This window comes from Lactuca sativa, chromosome 7 (assembly GCF_002870075.4).
Source record: "Lactuca sativa cultivar Salinas chromosome 7, Lsat_Salinas_v11, whole genome shotgun sequence".
NCBI classification, from domain to species: domain Eukaryota; kingdom Viridiplantae; phylum Streptophyta; class Magnoliopsida; order Asterales; family Asteraceae; genus Lactuca; species Lactuca sativa.
Window position 1 is genome coordinate 196,424,276 of NC_056629.2, and position 25,216 is coordinate 196,449,491.

The window sequence follows — 25,216 nt, forward strand, 5'->3', positions numbered from 1 at the left end:
TTTGTGGGTGTGTATGTTTTGACATAAAGAATTAGACGTTTTTGAAAAATAATTTGTAGTTTTTTTTTTTTGGATTTCAAGTGATTATTTGTGTTTCCTTGAACAATTTCTATGCAATGTACCTTGTACAGAATGGGCTGATTGATCTTTCTTCAACTACTATACCCTATAGTAAGTTGGCTTCTCATGGTGCTAACGAGCACTCTGAAACCCACAATGGTAATCTTGTTTTCTAAACAAATTTATGATTATTAATTTATCACAGTTTTCTGAGTTTGATCCATGTATGCCTCCTTTTTCAGGTTCACTTGCATTTCTCCTTTTGCGTTACTCAGAAGCCTTAACTTTAAGAATTTTTTGTTCAAGTGATTCATTTGTTACTGATAAACAAACATTTAATTTTGGATATGAAAATTTGGAATCTGAATTTCATCCAGATGTTTTCCCAGCACATGTTAGTTATTGGTTAGCAACTCATGGAGGTATAGATACTCAAGATTTTATGTCATTTAGCTAGCATGGAAAAAAATCAACAAGGAAGAAGAATCTCCATCATAGGTATATTACTCCCTCCGTCCCAAAATTATTGTCCACAGACAAAAAACACATAAATTGAGGAAGCATTAATTACCACTAACTTTATACAATAAAATGACAATTTTGTCCTTACTTTGCATTTAATGTTCCATTAAATGTTTAGTTGGTTAAGTAATAATGAAGGGTATTTTGGTGAAAATGTTATTTATTTTTAGAAATGAACTATTATTTTGGGACAAACCAAAAAGGAAAGACGAACTATAATTTTGGGACAGAGAGAGTGTTATATTTTAATATTTTCACTTCATTATATCATATAATTTTATTATTGATGATTTGGTTAAAAAGTAATATAATTGATTTGAGTGGGTTACTTGGAGATGCTGGCTGTTGGTTTCAGAAATTGAAAGGCTCAACAAGTTGATTGCTTTTAGATGAGATTGCCAATAAGGCGTTCGATGAAATGCCCAACCCAATTAAGGTATTCATTCCACCTTACGTTAAATTACTGAATTATATTTGTATGATCATCTATTTTCTTCGGTTATGCTTAACGGGATCACCGTTTGGAATTTTGAGATGCAAGATCACTTAGTTTTGCATTTATTAGCTTACAATCTACTCATATACCTCATATTGATAATTACTATTTGTTTTAATAATCTCTGTAATTAATGAGACAAGAGTTATACTCTAACGAAATAGTTCTCCATGAAACTTAAAATATGAATACAACATTGGCTTAATGACTATTCTGTTGATAGAGGTTGAAAGTAAAAAAAAAAAAAAAAAAAAAAATCATTACATTTTACATTTCAAGTCTTCCCAGTTACGTAGGTATCACAAGATTTCTAGGGCTATTTTTAATCTGGATTTTTATTTAGATATAGACATAAATTTGGAAATTAAGTTAAGAATTTAGTTTTTTTTTCACAGATAAAATTGGGTGGACCTGGGTACAAGGAAATATATTATAAAGAGAAGGTAAATTTATCACATCTAAAGGAGATTGAAGAGGTTAAAAGGAAAATGGTGAGTTACTTTGAGTCTTTTAAGTTTTACCATAATTTTTATTAACAAACACAAATTAAAAATGAATGACCGCACCGACTACTAAGGTTGCAGATCATGTTGTTCCTATTAAATGCAGATGAAGTTTATGTAACGTATATTATCTATCTTGCAGATTGTATAACTTGGGCTGATAAGTCGAACTGATGATGATAAAGCAAGTAGGACAACATTGACTCCAACAATGAAAAGATGTTGACCAGGATGAAGAAAAAGGACAAATTCTCTTGCAAATATGTGGCTTTCCCCATTGTTTAGTGGCAACTCATTCTTTAAATTCATCAATCTTAGCTTGATATATTGTCACTGTGGTGAAGGCTTAGGATCAAAATTCAGAAGTCCATGGATTTTGTTGTTGGATTCACTCTCCAACTATCTGGAACATGTGATAAGAAAGTAATGTTTCATTTATATATTCATTTGTCCCTTTATGCTTCTAGGGTTTGTTTGGCTAATGAATTCTAGCATAATTGTAAATGTAATATGAGATTCCATTTCAGTGCATGTTTGGTTGCAATAAATGCATTCCATTTATACAATGAAACGGAAAAAAAAAACACTTTCTAATGCTCCGCGCATGAGCATCTTCCCTAGTTTATATTAAATAAAAGGTTATAAGTCAAAAGTTACTTCGAATAATTTTTTCTTTTATTTTTAGCTTTATTTTTAGTTTTTTTTATACATATCCAAAGTTACTCCTTATGTCAAACAAACAACGAATAGATTAGGAGAGCATAACACTATAAACGATTAACCTTTTTGGATGATTAGTTTATTAAAACGTGTAAAAATAATTTTGAATTAATGCACCTTGGTATGCCGAATCCGATATGGCGATATGCATACTAGAAGCCCATTGAGGCCCAATACGGCCGGATCAGTTTTGTTAAATTGAATTCAAAACTGAATCGGGCAAAGATCCGTCCGAAATACGGTTTCAATTACTTTGAAACAACAATTTCCGGATAATACTCTGATCGAAAGATCCGATTGCTATTTTCATTCGAACATGTTTTTGCAGAATTCGGAGACGATTATTGAAGCTTATTGAAGTTCATAATCGAAACTATTGCACAATTTCATTACTTACTGCTAATATAGCTTGTTTGTAGTGATCGTATCAAGGTACTTTCTTCCAGAAATTTCGTGGGTAAGCCCTAAAGCGTTTGTAGAATTAATCATCAATACACTTCATTTCCTTTTCATAATTCATTGATTATGCGGTTCTTGAATTCAATTGCTTTACTTATGTTTCAGAACTTTTAATTTCAGAATCTCTATTGCGTGTTTGAAGTATATTTGGCTTGATTAATTCAGACAAATGCGTACTCGTTTTATTAACTGTTTGGAAAATTATTGAACTGATACTTGTTAATCTGAGCACAGATAAGATGGAGGACATGTTCGTTGCAATCCTTTCGATGCTTCTTATTGTTGCTTTAATTCCACTTTACCTATGGAAACGCCGTCAGGTCCCGCAGTCTCACGACGAACAAGAAGAACCTCAGGTTAGGGTTTACAAACAATTGTGGTGTTTGATTATGATTTTCAATCCCTCGTGATCTTAACATGTTAATTATTCTCGAAGTAGCACTTATTTTCAATTTCTTAAAACATAAACAGATTCAGCAAAGGGAAACTGTTGTGCGACCTACTGGTGCTCGTAGCAGGATGCGTAGAAGGAATACTTCTGCAGCAAGCACATCTTCTGCTCCACCACAAGCTGAAGAAGGTTTGCGATTCAATCACTTTAACAATAATTAGAATAATAACAAGAACAACAATAGCAATAAGAATCATGGATTTAAGCAGAAACTGAAGATGGAAGTGATGAAGAAGCTGTTGAAGGTGAATATTACAATGCAAAGACATCAAAGAAGAAAGGAAGGAAGAGAGAGGAAGGCCAAGCACAACGCCAGGTGCTTCGATATTCTCTTAAAACTCTCCTCAACTTCTTTATTCCCAAGATCTTATTCAGATCATGTTTCTTGATTCTTTTTTTTTAAAAGATTCCAAAATAATTAGTAAAATTGTGGTTATATTTCCAACTTGAAGGCTGAAGAGGCTGCAAGGGAGTCAAGAAATACAAAACAAGATCGTTATGCAGAAATAAGAAGGAGGAAGGATGAAGAACATGAAGCAAGAGAGCGTATGCTGGTTGATTTCTATCTTTTACTTTTCACATCTTTTTTTTTTTCATGATTTGGTTTTTTGCTAAATAAATTTGAACTGTTGGATAAAGGAAGAGGAAGCTGAGGCCAGAAAGGCGAAAGAGGAGGAAGCTGCAGCCTTAGAGTTTGAGAAATGGAAAGGAGAATTTTCAGTAGATGCTGAAGGTACTACTGAAAATGAAGTTCAAGATGGGACCCAAGGCTTGCTTTTTGATTTTGTGGAGTACATCAAGGTATATATATTTTGTTTTGGATCAAGTTTTTATAAAATTTGATTGTTTGATGAAAATGGTAATGTAAGGCACCATCGTTATGTATTGTTTATTTGCAGAAACAGAAATGTGTTCCTTTGGAAGATCTTGCTGCTGAATTCAAACTAAGGACTCAGGTGCTTCTTTCACATTCTTCTTTTTGGCTAAATGCAAGAAATTGCAATCTACTTTAGGAAGAAATAAAAGTAGTATACTAAAATAAACTAATCAACAAAAGTACGTTGCTATTTCTTGCATTTAACCTTTTTTCTTCTTCCCATTCTTGTTACTTATTTTCATATTTGTTTTCTACCATAGGATTGTATCAACCGAATCACCTCATTGGAAGACATGGGTATGATAACTCTCGCATTTCTTTCTTCTCACTGGATTTAAATCTTAAATCTTAAATCTTAGATATAGCAAATTAGCAACCAATTTCCTTCCCTTTCTTAAGTGGCAATTTTGTAAATATTTGTGCTATTTTGGGCGATGTAGGGAGGTTATCTGGTGTGATGGATGATAGAGGAAAATACATATACATTTCCCATGAAGAAATGAAGGCAGTTGCTGACTACATAAAGCGTGAAGGAAAAGTTAGCATTGCACATCTAGCAAACAAATCGAATCAGTTCATAGATTTGGAACCAAAAACACCTTTATTCGAGGATCTAGCAATTCAGGATGAAATTACAGTTGCTTGATGCACAAAGTTAAATCATATAATGTGGAATGATTTACTTGTGAAACTTTCATAACCTCTGGATTTTTGTGTTGGAAAAGCTTCAACAAGTCGTTTTAATTTTGTCCAACTTCTAGTTAGTAACATCTTATCCCAAAACACATGACAGAATACGAAATGTCAAAATCCAATAGGTATAATTTTTTTTATTTGAACACTAGAATATTAAAATATTTTATTAAAAAAATGGGTCTCATGATCTCACAATAATAATAGACCCAATAATAGACCCGTCTCACCTCAACCTTTCCTTATACATACACACTTATAGAAGGGAGTTGTAAAAAGATTATAAGACAATTATTATTGGTGTTGTATCCATTTAACCATTTTAAAGATACAATTTATAATGCAATTATATCGAGTGCAATCTTTAAATATCAAGGTTTCTTAAAATGAAGAGTTTTAGAAAATGTCTTCTTGAATAATATAACAATGTTCAGATGATGTAACATTGATGGTGATGTTTGTGGGGCATATAATTTTGTTTAGGAGTCTTGTCACATAATCATTACACGGTAACTAATGGTGTTTACCATTTAAGTAGGAGAATTCTAAATAGACATATTGGAATTTAAACTCACAAACCATGGGGTGTTTCTTTCACATCAAGTGATCCCATTCATTTACTTTTTAATATAATAATATTTTTATATAATATGAATTTTCCTTTTTAAAATAACTTAAATATTTTTAAAATCATCCCTTATACTCTTTTAAAAGTTGCAATTAATACCTTTTGTTTATAAATTTTTTAATATAATTATCAATATATTAATTGGATAATAAAAATATTAAGATTTTTGTTATTTTAGACCTATTTTGTTATATTATCAATATATTAATTGGATAATAAAAATACCAAGAGAACCCTCTATTTGTTACACTCAATCTATTAAGTCTTTATAAGAATTAAAATCTGAAAAATGATATAATAATAACAATCTTTTAAATGACAACCTTACTGTAAATATATATTAATGAACTTAAATTTTATATCATGTTGGTTTGAAAATTTGAATCATTGATGAAGTAACTACTTTCTTTCTCATTTTCATTTCTATCGTCTTCATATACGTTTGTATCAACATTATTTATCTACACAAAACACACGTTACAAGTTACAACTTATAAAAAAAACAATTTTATAAATAAAAGCGCTTATATAAAAATACTTAATGATTCGTTTGATTGTTGAATTGAAAATATTCTTCTAAATCTTCATATGCATTTGTATGAACATTATTTGTCTACACCAAACACACGCTATAGGTTACAACTTACAATATATATATATATATATATATATATATATATATATATATATATATATATATATATATATATATATATATATATATATATATATATATATATATATTCGGTTGATCATTAAATTGACCATACTCTTCCCAACTCGCTATTACTTAAATGATAATAAAAACCTTGTGTTTATAACTTTTTTTGATGAAAACTTCTACTTATTAGTAAATATTTTTAATATGTGAAAATAGATAAACACACACTATAGAAAAATAAAAACATGGATGATATATCTCTTTTTAGTATGTCTGAAGCATATTTTTTATAGAACCAAAACATTTACTGATGTGATCATTTAGAAGATAAGAAGCGAGAATTAAACATCTGAAAATCATATAATAATCAATAACTAGCAATCTTCTAAATGGCAACCTTACTGCAGATATATATTAATGAACTGAAATTTTATATCATATTAGTTTGAAAACTTGAGTCATTGATGAAGTATCTACGTTATTTCTCGTTTTCATTTCTATCGCCTCCATTTACGTTTGTATCAACATTATTCATCTACACAAAACACACGTTACAATTTACAACATCTAAAAAACAATTTTAAAAATAAAAGTGCTTATATAAAAAATACTTTATAATTCGTTTGATTGTTGAATCGAAAATACACTTCACAATCTTCACATGCGTTTGTATGAGCATTATTTGTCTACACGAAACACACGCTACAAGTTACAACTTACAAAAAAAAGTAAAAAAAAAAATACAATTGTATAAAAATACCTCATAATTCGGTTGATCATTGAATTGAACATACTCTTCCCAAGTCGTCATTACCTAAATAATAGTAAAATCCTTGTGTTTATAACTTTTTTTGATGAAAACTTCTACTTATAGTAAGTATTTTTAATATGTGAAAATAAATAAGCACACACTATAAAAAAATAAAAACGTGGATGATATATCTCTTTTTTGTATGTTTGTCGCCTCCTTTTTATAGAACCAATATATTTGTTGATGTGATCATTTAGAAGATAAGAATATATCTTGAGTATTGTTTCTCCATTCTTCCACTTGCTTGTTGTTGAAGATCAAAGCAATCATTGTTTCTTTTTTTATTTCTTCTTTGCTTGCCCATGAGATGAAGGAGTAAAAGTCAATCACTCATAATGGCAATTCCCATTTTATCTTTTGTTGTTGTATAAATGAGAAAAGACCAACATTATTTATCTTATCTTTCTTCTTTATCTCGTCTAAAAAGGCAAATGGGCGGGGATAGCTTGGTAGGTTTTGCACGGGGTAAAAAGACGTATGAGGTAGATACATGGGGGTGGGGATGGCTTGTACGAAGTGGAAGCCCCTTGTTTTATTTTATTTTCTTTCTTGAACATCATGTGGGGTATGGAGAAGAAAACAAATGGGTATGTGTGTTGTAGAAGATATTGTAACGTCTCAAAAATTAAGACCAAAAATTTCGTATTTAAATTAACAAAAATATAATCCAAACATCATCATAAAACCAAGATAGAACAAAGTGTATCAAAGACATCATGAAACATCAGAGTAATCACAAAAGTGTGGAACGAGGTGGTGTGTGCACCGCAATCATCCCGGGCACTTCCGTTTCGAACTAGAAGTACTTGAAACATAAACTTAAAACCGTAAGCACAAAGCTTAGTGAGTTACCCAAAATACCACATACCATACATAATAAACAAATAATGGTACCCGCTCGGTATATAGATCCGTTAGTCATCGGGCCCCGCCCGATATACATACATATAAACATATAATTATACAACACATTCGATAATCACAAAGATAACAACATACATAATAGTCATCATGTCCCGCTCGACATCGGGCCTTTGCCCGATAAGCATACAAGCACATAACACATGTAAGAGTCACGCAAACATCTAGCATCCTAACATAATAAACCAGGGGTTGATATTGGTGCCTTCGACCCGCTAAACACAGTGAGGAAACTCACCTCTAGCTGCTGAATCACTCAAATGAATCTCTGACTGCTGGTTCGGAAATCCTCGCGCTATCATTATCAAAATAACATCCAATTAATAATTGGATTCTGACCCATAACTAAGAGTCTAAACTACTTGGCCCATAACTAGGGTAAAAGGCCATTTTACCCTTTATCTAACTTAGCCTAAGGCCAAGACCCAATTCAACTACTCAAAAGGACCAAATCCTAAATCGCAGCCCAAGGCCCAAATTATGGTGCACTCTTTCAAATTGTGTTCAAGACCCATCATGGGCATAAATCCAAGGAAGACCAACATGCTAGTCCAAAGTCCAAAACAGAAGTCTGATGGCCCAACAAGGCCCAAACTTACAAACCCAAGTTATGGCCCAAAATGAGATCGACAAGCCCAAAAAGCCCATTTGCTGAGTACGGAGGCGTACTCAGCTTGTACGCTAAGTGTACTTCGTATGGGGTCAGTACGCGCAACGTACCAGCTGGGTATGCCCAACGTAGTCCCCAAACTACCAAAACATCTCATTAAGCGCCTAATCGGCTAAGATATTGTGACATACTCTCAGATCTGATTCTATAAGGCCACTTATCACGTAAAGTTGGCAACTTTACACTCATGCATGACGTATTGGGACAGAAGGCTCAAAAAGAGCTTAATAAAGGTCTTAATACTTGTATGAACCAAAAACATCCATAAAGTTTGCATTTTTATGAACATATGGCATGAATGGAGCTTAGATCTAGCATCCAATACTTCTAGAGTACATCGAAAGTTCATATTAACTTCAAAGACTCAAAAATGACCAAGGAACACCAACATGCTAGTCCAAAGCCCAAAACAAAAGTTTGATGGCCCAACAAGGCCCAAACTTACAAACCCAAGTTATGACCCAAAACGAGATCGACAAGCCTAAAAAGCCCATCTGAAGGTTCATAAGTTGCTTCTCCTTAAGTCTTATTTAGTATAAGTCTTTATGAATTAAGAACAACTTAATAGAAGTGAAGACTAGCATCTTGAAGTGGTTTATCCCTGCTTAGTGCATACTTCTAGAAAAGCTCTCCTTTGAGTCTTTTGTTATCTTTATCAACTTCCAACATCCCGAGAGGAATCAGAGTCTTCAAATGTTGTAACTCCTTTTCCTTATATGGTTGTTGTTAATCTTTCCATGCTTTGCAAAATGATATTTGGTGATCTAGAAAGAGTTTTAAGTTTATTTTATTTTTAGACTTCAATTGTCGTTATTAGCGTTTTTGGGAAAAAAAAACGATTTTGAATAAAACCCAACAACGACGTAAACAACTAATAAATAAGAAAGGCAAGTAAAAAGACAATTTTATCATCATATGAGTGACACATGGGGTGGGATAAGAGTCAAAACAAATGGATATTAAGTTCAAGGACCAAATTCACAACAAAAATCCATCAATAAGGACAAAATCCACAAGTTGGAAAGTTTTTGAATCCAATCCAGATAAAATTACAAACTACAGGGACGCTTTTTTTCAAATTTTTTTTTTATATAAATGACTTATAGAATAAATTATTTTTGATGAAATTTTTTTTACTAAAAGATCATAATTCTTTAAATGACATATTAACAAGATAAAAAAGTTTGCATTATGTACTCTTATAAAACAATACATTTTCTCTTTTATTTATACTTAATCTCCTTCAGATATCTATCTTCCTTTTTTTCCTTTTTTATATAAAATAATAATAAGTATAAAATAATAGCAAATGATGATATTTAAAAATATAAATCTACATAAAACAATTTACTATAAATTATTGTAAATCTCTATTTCAATTCTTCTTTAAGAATTGGTAATAATAATAATAATAATAATAATAATAATAATAATAATAAGATTTATTATAAATTATTTAAAACCTCTAATATGATTTTTATTTTATAATTAAATATTTTTTTTAATAATAATAATAACAATAACAATAACAAAAAGAATAATGATATTCTTAAACTTGATCAATGCAAGCTGTGGATGCTAAACCGTGATCCATCTCTTTTAATTGGACTATAAGCCCAGAACCACCTAAAGCTCATTATTCTAATCATCGTTCATTTAAGTCTTTCTTATTCTAAAATTGTTCTTTTTTAAGCTCATTTATTCAAAATTTTCGGCTTTATCCTTACTTTATCGTTAACAAACCGAAAATATAAATACTATTTTGAAGATTATTTACTAAAATTCAAGATTATTGTCTAAGATCTTGAATTTATAAATGACTACAGATTTGTCTTATGTAAGAAATTATCAATTTTTGTTAAAAAAAAAGTTAAAATCTTAAGCTTTTTTTTAAATAAATCCAATTTTTTAAAATTTTACAGAGTTGGTAATAAATGAAATTTGAACTTTTTTGTTTTTACTTGTTGTGTAATAATTCTCTCATCTTTTAGAGAAAACATAAAGCTTGCTACTTTTTTGGTTAAATCAATTTTGCTCGTTCTTGTATTTTAACTAGGTTTTGCACCTCTTGAGATACAACTGAGTATTTTGTAAGATGGTTTTATACATACAGTAAACAACATGCCTATTAGTACATTGCCCTTTTAAGATTTTGAAATAGAAAATCAGAATCAACATGCCTAATATGCAAACTTTCGAAAGTACATTGCTATAAAATAACAAAATGCCCAAAAAAAGTACATTTCTATGAAAAAAAAGGAAGCTATAAAAAGCGAAAAAAAAAAAAAAAAAAAAAAAAAAAAAAAAAAAAAAACACATGAAGTTTGTTTCTACATGTTAAATGTTATAGAGATAGTTATATATTTTTATAAATGTTTCTAATAAGACATTGTACTGTCCAAAATATTTCCCTAACGGATAAATAATTTTCATGTCGTCAATGCTTCAGTGTTCCATTGGTTCATTGAATCGTTGATCTTGTTTCTTGACTGTAGTCCATTTATTTGTTTTCTTATGGAATTTATCAAAAATTTCAACTTATTAAGCTAACAAGTACCATTTATGGTTTCGCCCATTAAAAAGCTTATGATTTTTAAGCACTAAAGATACCATCGTGATGAAATGACTTAATAGTATAACCACAAAAGTTAGAAAATCATGGTTAATGTTTTAAATTATAATTTCTTACTTATTTTCTTGTAACAATAAAGTAAAGACAAACCAACCTGTTTGTTTAGTTCGAGTCATTAAATTTAAGAAAGATTATTTTTTTTCTCCAATTACATTGTATTATTTTACCAACTTCAACTAGAATGCTTTAGAAGTCTAAAAACCATATATCTTATATCATTGAAAAAAATATGGATGTGTAATTTTTAATGAAAAAAGACAAGTCTTTGGAGTTATGTAGAGGAAGTTTTAATGTTTTTGTCATAGGTTGTCATGTGGATAAAAACAATTTAATTTGACCAACCTTTTGGGTTTTTTTAGGTTTTGAAGTCTATTAAGATCTCATGTGCATCTATTGAAGTAATTAATGTTTCTAAGTTATTTATGAAGTCTTTTAATCTTTTAGTTCCTATAAATTGTTGAAGTTTTGTTTAAAGTCATCAAGTTTAAGCAAGTTTGTTATCTTTCCAAATTCTCCGTGTTTTTGTACCAAATTCAACGAGAATTCTAAAATGATCCAAAAGTCCAAAGATCTGTAGAGGAATTTATGACGTTTTTTCCACACGTTATTCAGTGTACTAAAATATGTTTGGTGGTATGAAAATATATTCGGTAGTATGAAAATATGTTTTGTGGTATGAAAAAAATATTTATTGGTCTGAAAAATGTAACGTCCCAATTTTCTCAGTAAAACTTTAAAATTTTATTCAGGTAAAAGAAGCAATTTGTTAAAGTATCATAAAAAAAACCATTTGTCCCAAAAGTTTATATTCCAAATTCAGAGTATGATCATAAGTGTAGAATCACAAAATACAAACATGTCGATGTGTGTATAATCACGTCTTCTCCTTCCCACGATCATCTGAAGTTCCTGAAACATTTAATCCACAATTGTAACCCAAAGCTTAGCGAGTCCCCCAAAATATCACACACCAAAATATACATATAAGAATACAAACATTGGCCTTCAGTCCAGGACTGGTCCGCCCCTCTTTCCTACAACATAAAGTTGCTCTGCACCTAGCATTTAGCATAATGATGGTCCCCCCGAGTATATTGGCCTACCTCACAAAACAGGACCGCATCAACTTACCAAAAGATATGTCGACATATATATAACAAAAAAACAAAAAACAATCCAACAACACATGCAACTAACAACCCACTACAAACATATTCACATCATACAAAGGGCTAATACTACACTCTACACTACAATCGGCCGATCACCAAATGAATGCATAGTTGTATGTAATCAAAGATAAGATAGACAGTCGAATAGATGATTATATTCTGAAGCCACAACCAAACCAGGAATAGACAAGAAAGCCTAGATCAAGAGTTCTTAGGCTATCTTATATGAATACATACAACCCCTACAACGATCACCAATCTTATTGATACTCTAACCATCATACCATTATTCCTCTATATCCTATTATGCAAGGATATACACTGTAACACATAGTATAGTAAGGAAACTCACATGAGCTAAGCAACAGAAACTCAATAGCAACCTTAGTAACATAACAGCTAACACAAGCTACCTAACGCCAAACAGGAACCAACTCTTAGTTAAATACCCAATTCTACTCAAGTTTGACCAAAAGTCAAACGTGTCAAAAGTCAATGGCCAACGGTCAAAGTTAACAGTTGAGTCATTATATTGTGGCCAACACCATGACCATGTCGTGGTGGCTAACATACAAAATACTCGCATTTCAACCCGCCACCACGCCATGGCCTACATATCTTTGCGTCATTGCCAGATCCTAAAACAACTTAATAGGTTAAGTACTTTACCCTTAATCTCCAGAGCTTAAAAACTCATATTTAATCATTCTAAATATCTTGATGGATAAAGTTTTCAAATTTATCCATTAGGACATTCCAATAAGTCAAGATCTAGAAACCTAATTTCTTAATGGATTCACCAAGTGCATGAACACAAAGTTTTGTCATGCAAGCAACATTTATACTCACTATAATTGTCCAAAATTCATAGAATGCACTAAGAGGTTTTGGAGTTCACCTAAACTCTAAGAACAAGAAAATTAGACCAAAAGCTCATAAAGTAACTTATACTAGATCCAATGAAGTAATGAACAATGCAGAAACTTTATACCTCCAAATGGACAGAAACAAGGTGAAAATGGTGGATCTACATTGGAACCAAGCACTCAAGCAACAAAAGAGACTGTTTGTGACATCCCCAATTTCACGGCCAGAAAAGACCGATTTGTTTATGCTTTGTTTTATAAAATCAGAGTAAATCCTTTTGATTTAAAAGAGTTGCGTAATTTGTTCCCCAAACAAAATATGATAAAATTTATCAAAACCTTTCTCAAAGAGAACGTATTTTCATTAAATAATAAAACATCGGGATGTCATGTTCCGATACAGACCAAAACCATAAACAATATAAAATAGACCTTACAACAGTTATTTATAACTACTGATCTATAATCCAAATTCTCTCGTCAAGACCACCTACTTATACCCTTGTGCCATTACCTGTAATGCAAAGAAAACTGAGTGGGTCAGGCTTGGGAGCCTGGTGAGCATATAGGTTTTTCAACCCACAATAATATATTTATTATATTCAATTATCAAACAACCAACCCAAATACCCATCCCCATATCTACTTTATTTTCTCAAGGGTTTACCCTAAGAATCCACTATCCTTCATTCATTCATTCCTAAGGATTTACCTAAGGAATTGGCACGAAGTCCATTGCTGCCAAAGTTTATCTATTAGGTACTAAATCCATAGTTATCAGACACTAACTCCATTGTCGTCGGGGTTTACTCAAGCGACGCTAACTCCATAGTCACCAAGGTTCACTTAACAGGCACGAAGTCACATCGTCACCAAGGTTTACTCAATAGGCGCTAACTCCATAGTCACCAAGGTTTATACGATAGGCGCTAACTCCATAGTTACCAAGATTTATACGATAGGCGCTAACTCCATAGTCACCAACTATCCTATCTACCCATGTTCTACCCAACATTTTCATAGATATAAATACTTACACAGTTTAAATCATTTAACACCTATATAAAACATCAATTCTATGCCCATCTCAAATAGACAAACAATATATAAACACATAACACGTATTTCATAGCAAATACTTCATATCTATGTGTTAGAAGAAAGTAACCACACACTAATACATATAAACAACAATATATATACACATAGCACGTATTTTATAAAATACTTCATATATATGTGTAAGATGAAAGTGACTATACACTCACTTGATTAGACGATGCTCGGACAACACTACGACTCTTCAAGTAGAACTCTTCGGTGAAACCGGGATCACTTCACACACCGGGTTTCTCACGGACAGAGCTTCGGCTCGGAAACTCTTTTCTTCTCGGGATCTTCGGTGCTTCGGGACTTGCTTCGGATCGCGGGGTTGATACCAGGGCTTCGAGGGGTTAAAATAGGGCTTAGAGGGTGTATCGGGAGTGGGAGAGAAGGGATGGAGCAACCATAGTCGGCTGGCCCTTCAAATCTATTTATAAAGCAAATTTGGCCCTTGCCACGTCGTGGCACCCTTTTTCCACGTTGGGGGCTTGGTCGTCACTGCATGCGTCATCCCAAGTTGCATCTGGGGGACTCCCGGATCTGTCAGGAGACTTGCCACGTCGTGGCACTGCTTGCCACGTCGTGGTCTCTGATAATTTTGGGGTTTCGTGCCCCGTACTTTAGAAATTCATAACTTTCGCATACGAACTCCGTTTTCGACGTTCTTTATATCGCCACGAAGGTGAGATTATGCTCTACAACTCTCGTTTAGACTCCATTGGCTAATTTTGACTTTATTTTTAATATATTATAATTATATTACTTATATATTATTTATAGTAGGTCGGGACAGGAAAACTCCGTTATAAACTCATAACTCCTTCGTCTGACGTCCGTTTTCGTCTGTCTTTCCGTCGTTGCACTACTATCGATGAGATCTTCAATTCTCGTTTAGATCACTAAGGATAGATATCTATCAACCTTAAATTCACTGTTTACGTCGCGCTGTGTCGCGCTAGGTCGTGTCGGTTCTGTCGCAAAACTTCGACAGGTCATAACTTCTTCGTTATAACTCGGATTTTGGCATTCTTTATATGCACGGAAACCTTGTGACATATACTACAACTTGGTTAAGATTAATCCTTCTAAATAATCTTCCATCAAAAAGTCATTTTTGATGCTTATCGTCTCTAAATTGACTAGCCCTGATCTACGAGCGTTACAATTATCTCCCCCTTAGGATGATTACGTCTCGGAATCATCAACGAAACAGGATTCGTATACTGACTCCATAAGTTATCTCTCCATCCTAAGTAATAACCTTGATGCTCAATCCTGCATCTGCTCTTCGTACTATGTTGGACTTTCAATCGTAACCTTCGAGTTACAAAATAAATCCTTTTTTTAGGACTCCTTCTTCTTCTTAGGATAAGTACTTCCCCTTATATATTGTAACAGATCGATGGGTCACGTTCTAATGACCTCTCATCATATGATGCAACGCTTTGACTCAAGTCTCTTAGAGTTAAACTCCAAAATGGAATATACCTTCCTTCATATTCTAATGTGATATGATCACATTTTAGCATGTATCATTTCAATCTTCTGACTTAAGTCAAATGCTACATCGAACTCGGTTCTCTGAACCAGGTAACAAACTCATCATAGTCGGACTCAATTTGATATGACCACTAGGGTCAGGATATCAATCATCTTTTTAGTCATTACCGAAACAATGGTAACGACATACTTGAATAAAAACAAACTCAATTACAAGCTTCTTGGTAACCTTGCGACTTCCCATGATCCAAGCGTGAGTCCTGTGCTTCCAGTAGTATAGATCTCTACTACTATTCACACCTACTCATACTCGTCCCAAATATTGTCTCGCAGTCCCCAAGTCCTAAAATCACCAAACAATTTAACACATACGAATGTGTCCAATTAATCATATAAATTTTCCTAGACTCTACTAGGACTTCTTCCATGCGTATCTTCTATCATCAATCATACTTCAACTCGATTGGTGATGGAAATTCTAGATTATGGGACAACTTCAAGAATTACACCAATCGTTCCATCATCCTGCCAATCGAAGGTTTACTTCAGACATACCGTACTCCTCTAAACGTTCCGTTATTTTATCAAACATAAACTAAAGGCAAGATACCACTCTTACGATATCTTCCGATAGGTGTCATTCACTATCATAATCCTTTCATTTCCTCCATTTACTCAATTCTCTACGAGTCTTTACCATAACGTTTTGTACACCCAAGCAGACGTTCAGTGTATCAGACGAGAATTTAAGATAAGAAAGCTTTATTTACGATAGATGTATAAATCTCCTTATCACTCCGAAACGTTTACATGCTAGTTCTAATATCGTAGTCGTACGCTTAGAATCCTAAACACATAAGGTTTCCAGATCTGGTCGGCAACAGACCATAAATCCGAACAAATAACATCATATATGGCAAACATATAACATTTAGCACATAAAAGCATTTTAGGCAGCTTCCTAAAATATACTAGTGCTCGTGTCTAAAATACGGTAGACACTCATCTCACAATCATCGCTTAGAATTCTAAGTTTAAGTCTAGAAATCCTACAAATTTCTAGTTCGCTTAAACTAATGCTCTGATACCAACTGTGACATCCCCAATTTCACGGCCAGAAAAGACCGATTTGTTTATGCTTTGTTTTATAAAATCAGAGTAAATCGTTTTGATTTAAAAGAGTTGCGGAATTTGTTCCCAAAACAAAATATGATAAAATTTATCAAAACGTTTCTCAAAGAGAACGTTTTTCATTAAATAATAAAACATCGGGATGTCATGTTCCGATACAGACCAAAAGCATAAACAATATAAAATAGACCTTACAACAGTTATTTATAACTACTGATCTATAATCCAAATTCTCTCGTCAAGACCACCAACTTATACCCTTGTGCCATTACCTGTAATGCAAAGAAAACTGAGTGGGTCAGGCTTGGGAGCCTAGTGAGCATATAGGGTTTTCAACCCACAATAATATATTTATTATATTCAATTATCAAACAACCAACCCAAATACCCATCCCCACATCTACTTTATTTTCTCAAGGGTTTACCCTAAGAATCCACTATCCTTCATTGATTCATTCCTAAGTATTTACCTAAGGAATTGGCACGAAGTCCATTGCTGCCAAAGTTTATCTATCAGGTACTAAATCCATAGTTATCAGACGCTAACTCCATAGTCGTCGGGGTTTACTCAAGCGACGCTAACTCCATAGTCACCAAGGTTCACTTAACAGGCACGAAGTCACATCGTCACCAAGGTTTACTCAATAGGCGCTAACTCCATAGTCACCAAGGTTTATACAATAGGCGCTAACTCCATAGTCACCAAGGTTTATACGATAGACGCTAACTCCATAGTCACCAAGATTTATACGATAGGCGCTAACTCCATAGTCACCAACTATCCTATCTACCCATGTTCTACCCAACATTTTCATAGATATAAATACTTACACAGTTTAAATCATTTAACACCTGTATAAAACATCAATTCTATGCCCATCTCAAATAGACAAACAATATATAAACACATAACACGTATTTCAGAGCAAATACTTCATATCTATGTGTTAGAAGAAAGTAACCACACACTAATACATATAAACAACAATATATATACACATAGCACGTATTTTATAAAATACTTCATATCTATGTGTAAGATGAAAGTGAATATACACTCACTTGATTAGACGATGCTCGGACAACACTACAACTCTTCAAGTAGAACTCTTCGGTGAAACCGGGATCACTTCACACACCGGGTTTCTCGCGGACAGAGCTTCGGCTCGGAAACTCTTTTCTTCTCGGGATCTTCGGTGCTTCGGGACTTGCTTCGGGTCTCGGGGTTGATACCGGGGCTTTGGGGGGTTAAAATAGGGCTTAGAGGGTGTATCGGGAGTGGGAGAGAAGGGATGGAGCAACCATAGTCGGCTGGCCCTTCAAATCTATTTATAGAGCAAATTTGGCCCTTGCCACGTCGTGGCACCCTTTTTCCACGTCGTGAGCTTGGTCGTCACTGCATGCGTCATCCCAAGTTGCATCTGGGGGACTCCCGGAGCTGTCAGGAGACTTGCCACGTCGTGGCACTGCTTGCCACGTCGTGGTCTCTGACAATTTTGGGGTTTCGTGCCTCGTACTTTAGAAATTCATAACTTTCGCATACGAACTCCGTTTTCGATGTTCTTTATATCGCCACGAAGGTGAGATTATGCTCTACAACTCTCGTTTAGACTCCATTGGCTAATTTTGACTTTATTTTTAATATATTATAATTATATTACTTATATATTATTTTTAGTAGGCCGGGACAGGAAAACTCCGTTATAAACTCATAACTCTTACGTCTGACGTCCGTTTTCGTCTGTCTTTCCGTCGTTGCACTACTATCGATGAGATCTTCAATTCTCGTTTAGATCACTAAGGATAGATATCTATCAACCTTAAATTCACTGTTTACGTCGCGCTGGGTCGCGCTAGGTCGTGTCGGTTCTGTCGCAAAACTTCGACAGGTCATAACTTCTTCGTTATAACTCGGATTTTGGCGTTCTTTATATGCACGGAAACCTTGTGACATATACTACAACTTGGTTAAGATTAATCCTTCTAAATAATCTTCCATCAAAAAGTCATTTTTGATGCTTATCGTCTCTAAATTGACTAGCCCTGATCTACGGGCGTTACACTGTTTCTTTCTTCAACCTTCACAAAATGGAGCTCAAACACTCAAAAACCACATATGTAGGCTTGTTTTGGGAGGGAGGGGTTCTTTGGGAATGGGGGTTGCCAAATGAGGCTACTCTAGAAGTTAGAAACATTAAATAGGGTTCAAACCCTGAGATCTAGGGTTTTGAACCCCAGCTGCCACCGTGTTGTGGCCGCTGCTTTGCCACGCTGCAGTAGATAAAGATGCACTTGATGACGTGGCTGCACTATAGTGATTCTCCATCACCACGTTGCAATCAGCTCAAAAACCCAAAACTTCCACGATTAGAAATAGTTGATCCAAAAGAATAATACCCGGGAAGCGGATGTTACAAAAGAAAAACTAAGATTAATGGTTTTCGGTGGTCTGAAAAAAATATTTTTGAATCAACTTCAATGAGAAGGTTGGAATGATCAGGAAGTCCAAAAACCGTGTGTCCTATATGCTTGGAAAACTTTGCATGTGTAGTTTCCAATGCATAAAGTGGCAAGTCTTTCGGAGTTGTGTAGAGAAAGTTATGAAGTTTTTTTCCATAGGCTATCAGGTGGACATACAAATGCTCAGTGATCTAAAAATATGTTTGGTAATCTGAAAATATGTTTAGTGGTCTGAAAATATGTTCTTTGGTTTGAAAATATGTTATGTATTTTGAAAATATGTATGGTGGTTTGAAAAAAACAAGACAAAAAATGTTTGATTATCTTAATAAATGTTTTTGGACCAACTTCAACTCGAGGTTTGGAATGACCCAAATGTCCAAAATTATGTATCTTATATGCTTGAAAGCTCTAACCATGTAGGTTTCAATGCAAAAAGCAACAAGTCTTTTAGAATTATGTAGAAGAAGTAATGGCATATTTGTCATAGGCTGTCTTGTGGACAAAAACAATCGAATTCAACCAACCTTCCAGGTTCGCCAAGTCCCTTAAGATCCCTTATGCTTATACCAAAGTATTTGATGATTCTAAGTTATTCATGAAGTGTTCTAGTATTTTAGGTCATATAAAAACATCAGTTTTAAGAAATTTCATTTATCTCTTCAAAATCTATCTATTTTTAGACTAACTTCAACAAGAAGTTTGTAATGATCCAAAAACGCTTAGAAAGCTTTGTATGTGTATATAACACATGTTTCTTATAGTTGATGATAACAAGAGAGATGTAACACTGTAAGCTAAATATGAGCTTAAAAGACATTTATTTTGCTAGAATATATGAAGAGGTGAATGTAAAATGTGTGTTAACTTATAGTTATGAAGGAGGGTGATGTATAACCCTTAGTTTATGACTTATAAGTTGAAATATAGTTCTTTTTAACTGAAAAATCTTAAATAGAATTGTTGTTGACTCGAATACGAACATGTGGATATAACGAATACTAAAATTCAAGCTTGTACAAAGAAGTTATGGTCATCCGAAGTTGGAAACTAAGTAAGTTGCTGAAAGGAGAAGAAAACGGGGTAGGCACGGACCATGCGTTGCTTCGAAGATCCCAAACCCAAATATGAAGAAATTGTGTTGCTTTATAGTGCATCCTCTTCCTTGTGTTTACACGAGCCATCACATAATTCTCATATAAAAAGCAATATAGTCATTTTAAATGAGATAATGCTTAAATGTGTTACAAAAACTTCTAATAAAGGATTAAGGCTCCGTTTGATAGCTGCTGACTGAGAAAGTGCTGACTGAGAAATGTCTGTCTCAGTAAGAAATTCTGACCAAATAAGAAACCATGTTGTTTGATTGTACATCTGACTGAATGTGCTGACTAATGCAAAATGACCATTTTACCCTGATGCTATATATGTTTCTATGCAATAATAATAATAATAATAATAATAATAATAATAATAATAATAATAATAATAATAATAATCAATGTTATACAATATTTAAAATGGTTGAGCAACTGTAACAAAAGAAAGCTTCTAGTTTGATGGTAAATATATTGGTTTGTGAGTGCAAGGTGATGGGTTGATTCCTATCATCCTCTTTTCCACTCTTGGATTTTTAAAGCCCATTGGTAAGTTTGGAAAACCTTTCTTTATTTTTCAATCAGCTAACTTTTTACCTCTTTCTCACTCAGATCTTGATGACTGAGTCAGCCATGTAAATTTTGTTTATCAAACAACTTCAGCTAACCGAGTCAGCCAAAAATGTCTGAGCTGACTCGGTCAGACATATATCAAACAGGGCCTAAATTGTATTAAGAAACATTTGGGACCAAACTTAAGAAAACAAAACTTTAAGACTAAAACCGCATAAACGACCTAAAATAAAGGACAAAATTTGTGAACACATCAAAACCATTATCAAATTATCATGACACTATTTTACATCTCTTTCCTAATTAAGCGCTAAAACTGAGGAAGAGAATGCAAGCTGAACAGGTCTCACTCCCCCAACCTTATTTCGTTTCTAATTATATCTTCACTCCAACAATTCTCCTCCGCCGTGCGCCGGTGATCGGATCTCCACCAATTCACCATTCAAAACTTAGAAACCACCTCTAATCTACAGTCTTCAACCCACACTAAAACGAGCAACAAATCAAGGACATGAGAGTGTCATGGAAATCATGGCTTCTCCTATTGCTTTTCCATATATGTAACGCTCAAGATGATGGAGAAACTCCGATCACCTTACCAAAGGAGGTCGACGCCTGTAATGGGATCTTCTTACAATACAACTTCGATTCGCGACAGAAAGAATACCCACGTCTCAAGAACGCCACCGCACAGCCATGGGCTTTCAAGTCTCAGTTAACCGTCGTCAACACCGGCGCCACCGAGTTGAAAACATGGCAGGCGTTTATCGGTTTCCAGCACGATGAGATCTTGGTGTCTGTTGACGGAGCGACGATTCTCAACGGTGACAGTTTTCCGATGAAGGTGGGGAAGAATGGAACTCACCTGACTGGATACCCACAGGCGGATTTGAGAACCGCCATTGATACCGCCGGAGATTTGACTCAGATGGCGGCGAAGGTTAAGATCAAGGGGACGATGTTTGGGGTGAAACTCGGCGGCAATGTCATGCCTTCAAACATTAAACTTGAAAACGAAGGCTTTAAATGCCCTAAAGCAACAACCAAAGGCAGTACGTGATTATCTCTAACTCACTTATCTTTCACCGGAGTAAATGACGTCATTTTCCGATGCATTTTCTGTGACTAATGTTGCTCTGTTAATGAAACAGGACAATCGATGCATGTATGTTGCACAAAAGATCCCAAATTTAAACCGAAGAAGAAGCTCTTGAAATTTTTCCCACGTCGAAAAGCTGATCTTTCGTTCACATATGATATTATACAGTCGTTTAAGGGTAATTACATAGCTCAGGTCACCATCGACAACCACCACCCTCTAGGACGCCTCGATCATTGGAACTTGACCTTCGAATGGATGCGAAATGAGTTTATTTACGACATGCGAGGTGCTTTCACTCGGAAGAAAGATCCTTCCGAATGCCTTTATAGTGCTGCCGGAGGATACTATCAAGATATGGATTTCTCAAAGGTCATGAATTGTCAGAAAAAACCAATCATCTCCGACCTTCCGTCCACCATGAAAGACGACGACCACGTTGGAAAGTTGCCGTTTTGTTGCCGGGATGGACAGATTCTATCGAAAATTATGAACGCAACTAAAGCGAAATCAGTATTTCAGATGAATGTTTTCAAACTTCCTCCTGATTTAAACCGAACTGCAATAAATCCACCTCAAAATTGGAACATCAAAGGCGTGGTGAACCCGCATTACAAGTGCAGTCAACCGATCCGGGTCGACCCGACGGAGACACCAGACCCGAGTGGCGTCGAAGCCACGATCTCCGCCATAGCTAGTTATCAAGTCACCTGCAACATAACAAAACCTAAACCGAAAATGGCGAAGTGTTGTGTATCATTTTCGGCGTATTACGCTGATTCAGTGGTTCCATGCAACACGTGTGCATGTGGTTGTGAAGACGAAGACACCAGAAAATGCGACAAGGATGCGAGAGCGTTGCCGCTTCCGGCGGAGGCGCTACTAGTTCCGTTTGCTAATCGGACGATTAAAGCAAAAGCTTGGGCGAAAATCAAACACATAGATTTACCAAAAAAGCTGCCGTGCCCGGATAATTGTCCGATGAGTGTGAACTGGCATCTCGATAGTGATTACAAAACCGGGTGGTCGGCGAGGATAACGATGTTCAATTGGCAACGCCGACCGTTTGAGGACTGGTTTCTCGCCGTTCAGTTGAAGAAAGCGTTTGTTGGGTACGAGAATGTTTACTCGTTCAATGGAACGAAACTGGGAAAGGTGGACAGGATGATTTTCATGAAGGGATTTCCGGGTTTGAATTACTTGATCGGGTTGACGAACGGGTCAAAACCAGGGGAACCACCGGTGCCAGGAAAGCAACAATCGGTGATATCTTTTTTGAAGAAAAACACGCCGGGAATTCGTGTTGCGGGTGGAGATGGATTCCCGACGAAGGTAATCTTTAACGGGGAAGAATGTGCGTTGCCTAGAAGATTGCCCAGGCGTTCCGTCGGAAGTCGTCAATCTCCGGTAGGATTGTTGCCGGCGGTGATTATTGTCTTTTCTACATTCATTTTGATTAATTTTTTTCTTCCATCAATGGCGCCGTTTTTGTGACGATTTGACTTTCATTGTACTTTATCGAAAGTTTGCGCCAAAAATGTTGATATTGTAGTTCTGAATATAGTGCACTTTGTTTGAAAGCTAAACAGAAGTATTATTAGTAAGATGAATGATAGAAGAAGTCGTTAAACGATTAAATGCAAATAATAATGTTTTGAATCAAATTTTATTGTGTGTAATATTTTTTTATGTAGATTAAAATATATTTCATTTTGATATCCGACAAGAAAAACTGTTGTTTTATGTCTTTTTCAAAAAAAGAAAAACTGTTGTTTTTGCAAAGATCAACTTCCATTCAAGTAAATACATTAATTTTTTTTTTTTGTAAAAACAAGTCCCATAACATAGTAGTTTTTAATACTATAAAGAATTTATCAAAGGAGGATGCCAAGGCATAAGACCTGAACGAAAGCAAGAACAACGAAATGTTTTTATTATTAAATTCTAGATGCATAAGAAAGGGTTACAAAACCCTCTGTATAGAGGATCTAAATATCAAATTTTGGAAAACTGAAATTGACATTCTTTGGTCATGTCTTCAATATGCTCTGCATCATCACAATCAATGTAATAGACACGTTATCATCACGACGTTTAATATTTCAAACATAACAAAAGTCATCTAATTATCCATATTAAGGTCTTCGAATCTCCAAAATATCATTATAAGCTCGCTACTAACCTAAGTACATCTCAAAATGATGTACTAGCCTAAAGTCTAATGAAAATCTAGGATTAGACATTCCAAACCAATATAAAATGATAAGACAACCTAAAATATATATTGTCAAAGGTTGACTAAGGAAATCGAGAATTATTATACTTTCAGAGCACTGATGGATTTGCTTTACTTTTGTCCAATTCTACAATCTCTTGATCTCTGCGAGGTAGATTACTCATTTTGTACTCAAAATGAAAACATCACGTCAACGATCATGATATTAACGTATTATTTATTTATTTTAATACAGGGATTCAAACAGTGCTTGGACCTTGGTGAGGAAGATAGAATCTGGTTATTAGTACCTATATGCATGACGAATTGCCTCAAGATTGTGACTTTCAAGAACTTTCATGCTACTGATTCAGAAATATGTTTCCTCAAACGTGTTTTGAAGTATGCAACTGTTTTGGAGAGGATGAATATTTGTTGGTCTAAGACTCAGGTAGGAGGTCTAAAGAAGCAAATAGAGGTCAGTAAGGAATTAGAAACAATCGAAAGGAGCTCTACAGCCTGTGTTTTCAAGTTCTCGTGAAGTATTAAGAAACCCGTATTTACTTCTATTTCTTTTTGAGTAAATTACTGAAATCGTCCCTGTGGTTTGGTCAAAATTTCACGTTTGGTTCCTAACTTTTTTTTTGCACTCGGATTGTCCCTTACATACATAAAGTTAGGGACCAAACATGCAATTTTTACCAAACCATAGGGACAAAAAACGCAACCAAAATCGAACCACAGGGACGATCCGAATGCAAAAAAAAAGTTAGGGACCAAACGTGCAATTTTGACCAAACCACAGGACGATTTCTGTAATTTACTCTTTCTTTTTTAATATTTCTTTACCATCTTCACAATGTACAATATAGCGTTATAATGACCTTTTAGCACA

General features: G+C 34.4%; 2 protein-coding genes and 1 long non-coding RNA gene across 4 annotated transcripts; 2 read left to right on the forward strand and 1 right to left on the reverse strand.

Moving 5' to 3' along the window:
• The first annotated feature begins 2,534 nt into the window (after nt 1-2,534).
• LOC111877286 (DDRGK domain-containing protein 1) lies at nt 2,535-4,842 on the forward strand. Of its 2 annotated transcripts, none has more exons than XM_023873808.3 (9): nt 2,535-2,758; nt 2,995-3,116; nt 3,232-3,340; nt 3,421-3,527; nt 3,664-3,765; nt 3,851-4,012; nt 4,111-4,167; nt 4,349-4,385; nt 4,529-4,842. In XM_023873808.3, the coding sequence occupies exons 2-9, from the start codon at nt 3,000-3,002 to the stop codon at nt 4,732-4,734; spliced, it is 897 nt and encodes a 298-aa protein (XP_023729576.1). In that variant the 5' UTR covers nt 2,535-2,758; nt 2,995-2,999; the 3' UTR covers nt 4,735-4,842. The 2 variants fall into 2 exon arrangements, with proteins under 2 accessions (XP_023729576.1, XP_023729577.1); XM_023873809.2 differs by having other exon boundaries at nt 2,535-2,733.
• A 1,646-nt stretch (nt 4,843-6,488) lies between these two features.
• Nucleotides 6,489-7,012, reverse strand: LOC122195111 (uncharacterized). The gene is made up of 2 exons (XR_006185094.1): nt 6,831-7,012; nt 6,489-6,756 (listed from the first exon to the last, which is right to left on the reverse strand). It is a non-coding gene; the product is annotated as an uncharacterized LOC122195111 (long non-coding RNA).
• A 14,341-nt stretch (nt 7,013-21,353) lies between these two features.
• Nucleotides 21,354-23,669, forward strand: LOC111877267 (COBRA-like protein 10). Its single transcript, XM_023873790.3, has 2 exons — nt 21,354-22,056; nt 22,159-23,669. Exons 1-2 carry the CDS (start codon nt 21,519-21,521, stop codon nt 23,598-23,600), a joined length of 1,980 nt encoding a protein of 659 aa, XP_023729558.1. The 5' UTR covers nt 21,354-21,518; the 3' UTR covers nt 23,601-23,669.
• Nucleotides 23,670-25,216: the final 1,547 nt, after the last annotated feature.

Bases quoted from the DNA above. Each gene is read 5' to 3' on its own strand.
- LOC111877286 (XM_023873808.3), top strand. From the start codon at position 3,000: ATGGAGGACATGTTCGTTGCAATCCTTTCGATGCTTCTTATTGTTGCT. The intron at 3,528-3,663 runs GTGCTTCGATAT...TCCAACTTGAAG, and splicing joins AAGGCCAAGCACAACGCCAG to GCTGAAGAGGCTGCAAGGGA. The intron at 4,168-4,348 runs GTGCTTCTTTCA...TTTCTACCATAG, and splicing joins AATTCAAACTAAGGACTCAG to GATTGTATCAACCGAATCAC.
- LOC111877267 (XM_023873790.3), top strand. From the start codon at position 21,519: ATGAGAGTGTCATGGAAATCATGGCTTCTCCTATTGCTTTTCCATATA. The intron at 22,057-22,158 runs GCAGTACGTGAT...TTAATGAAACAG, and splicing joins CCCTAAAGCAACAACCAAAG to GACAATCGATGCATGTATGT.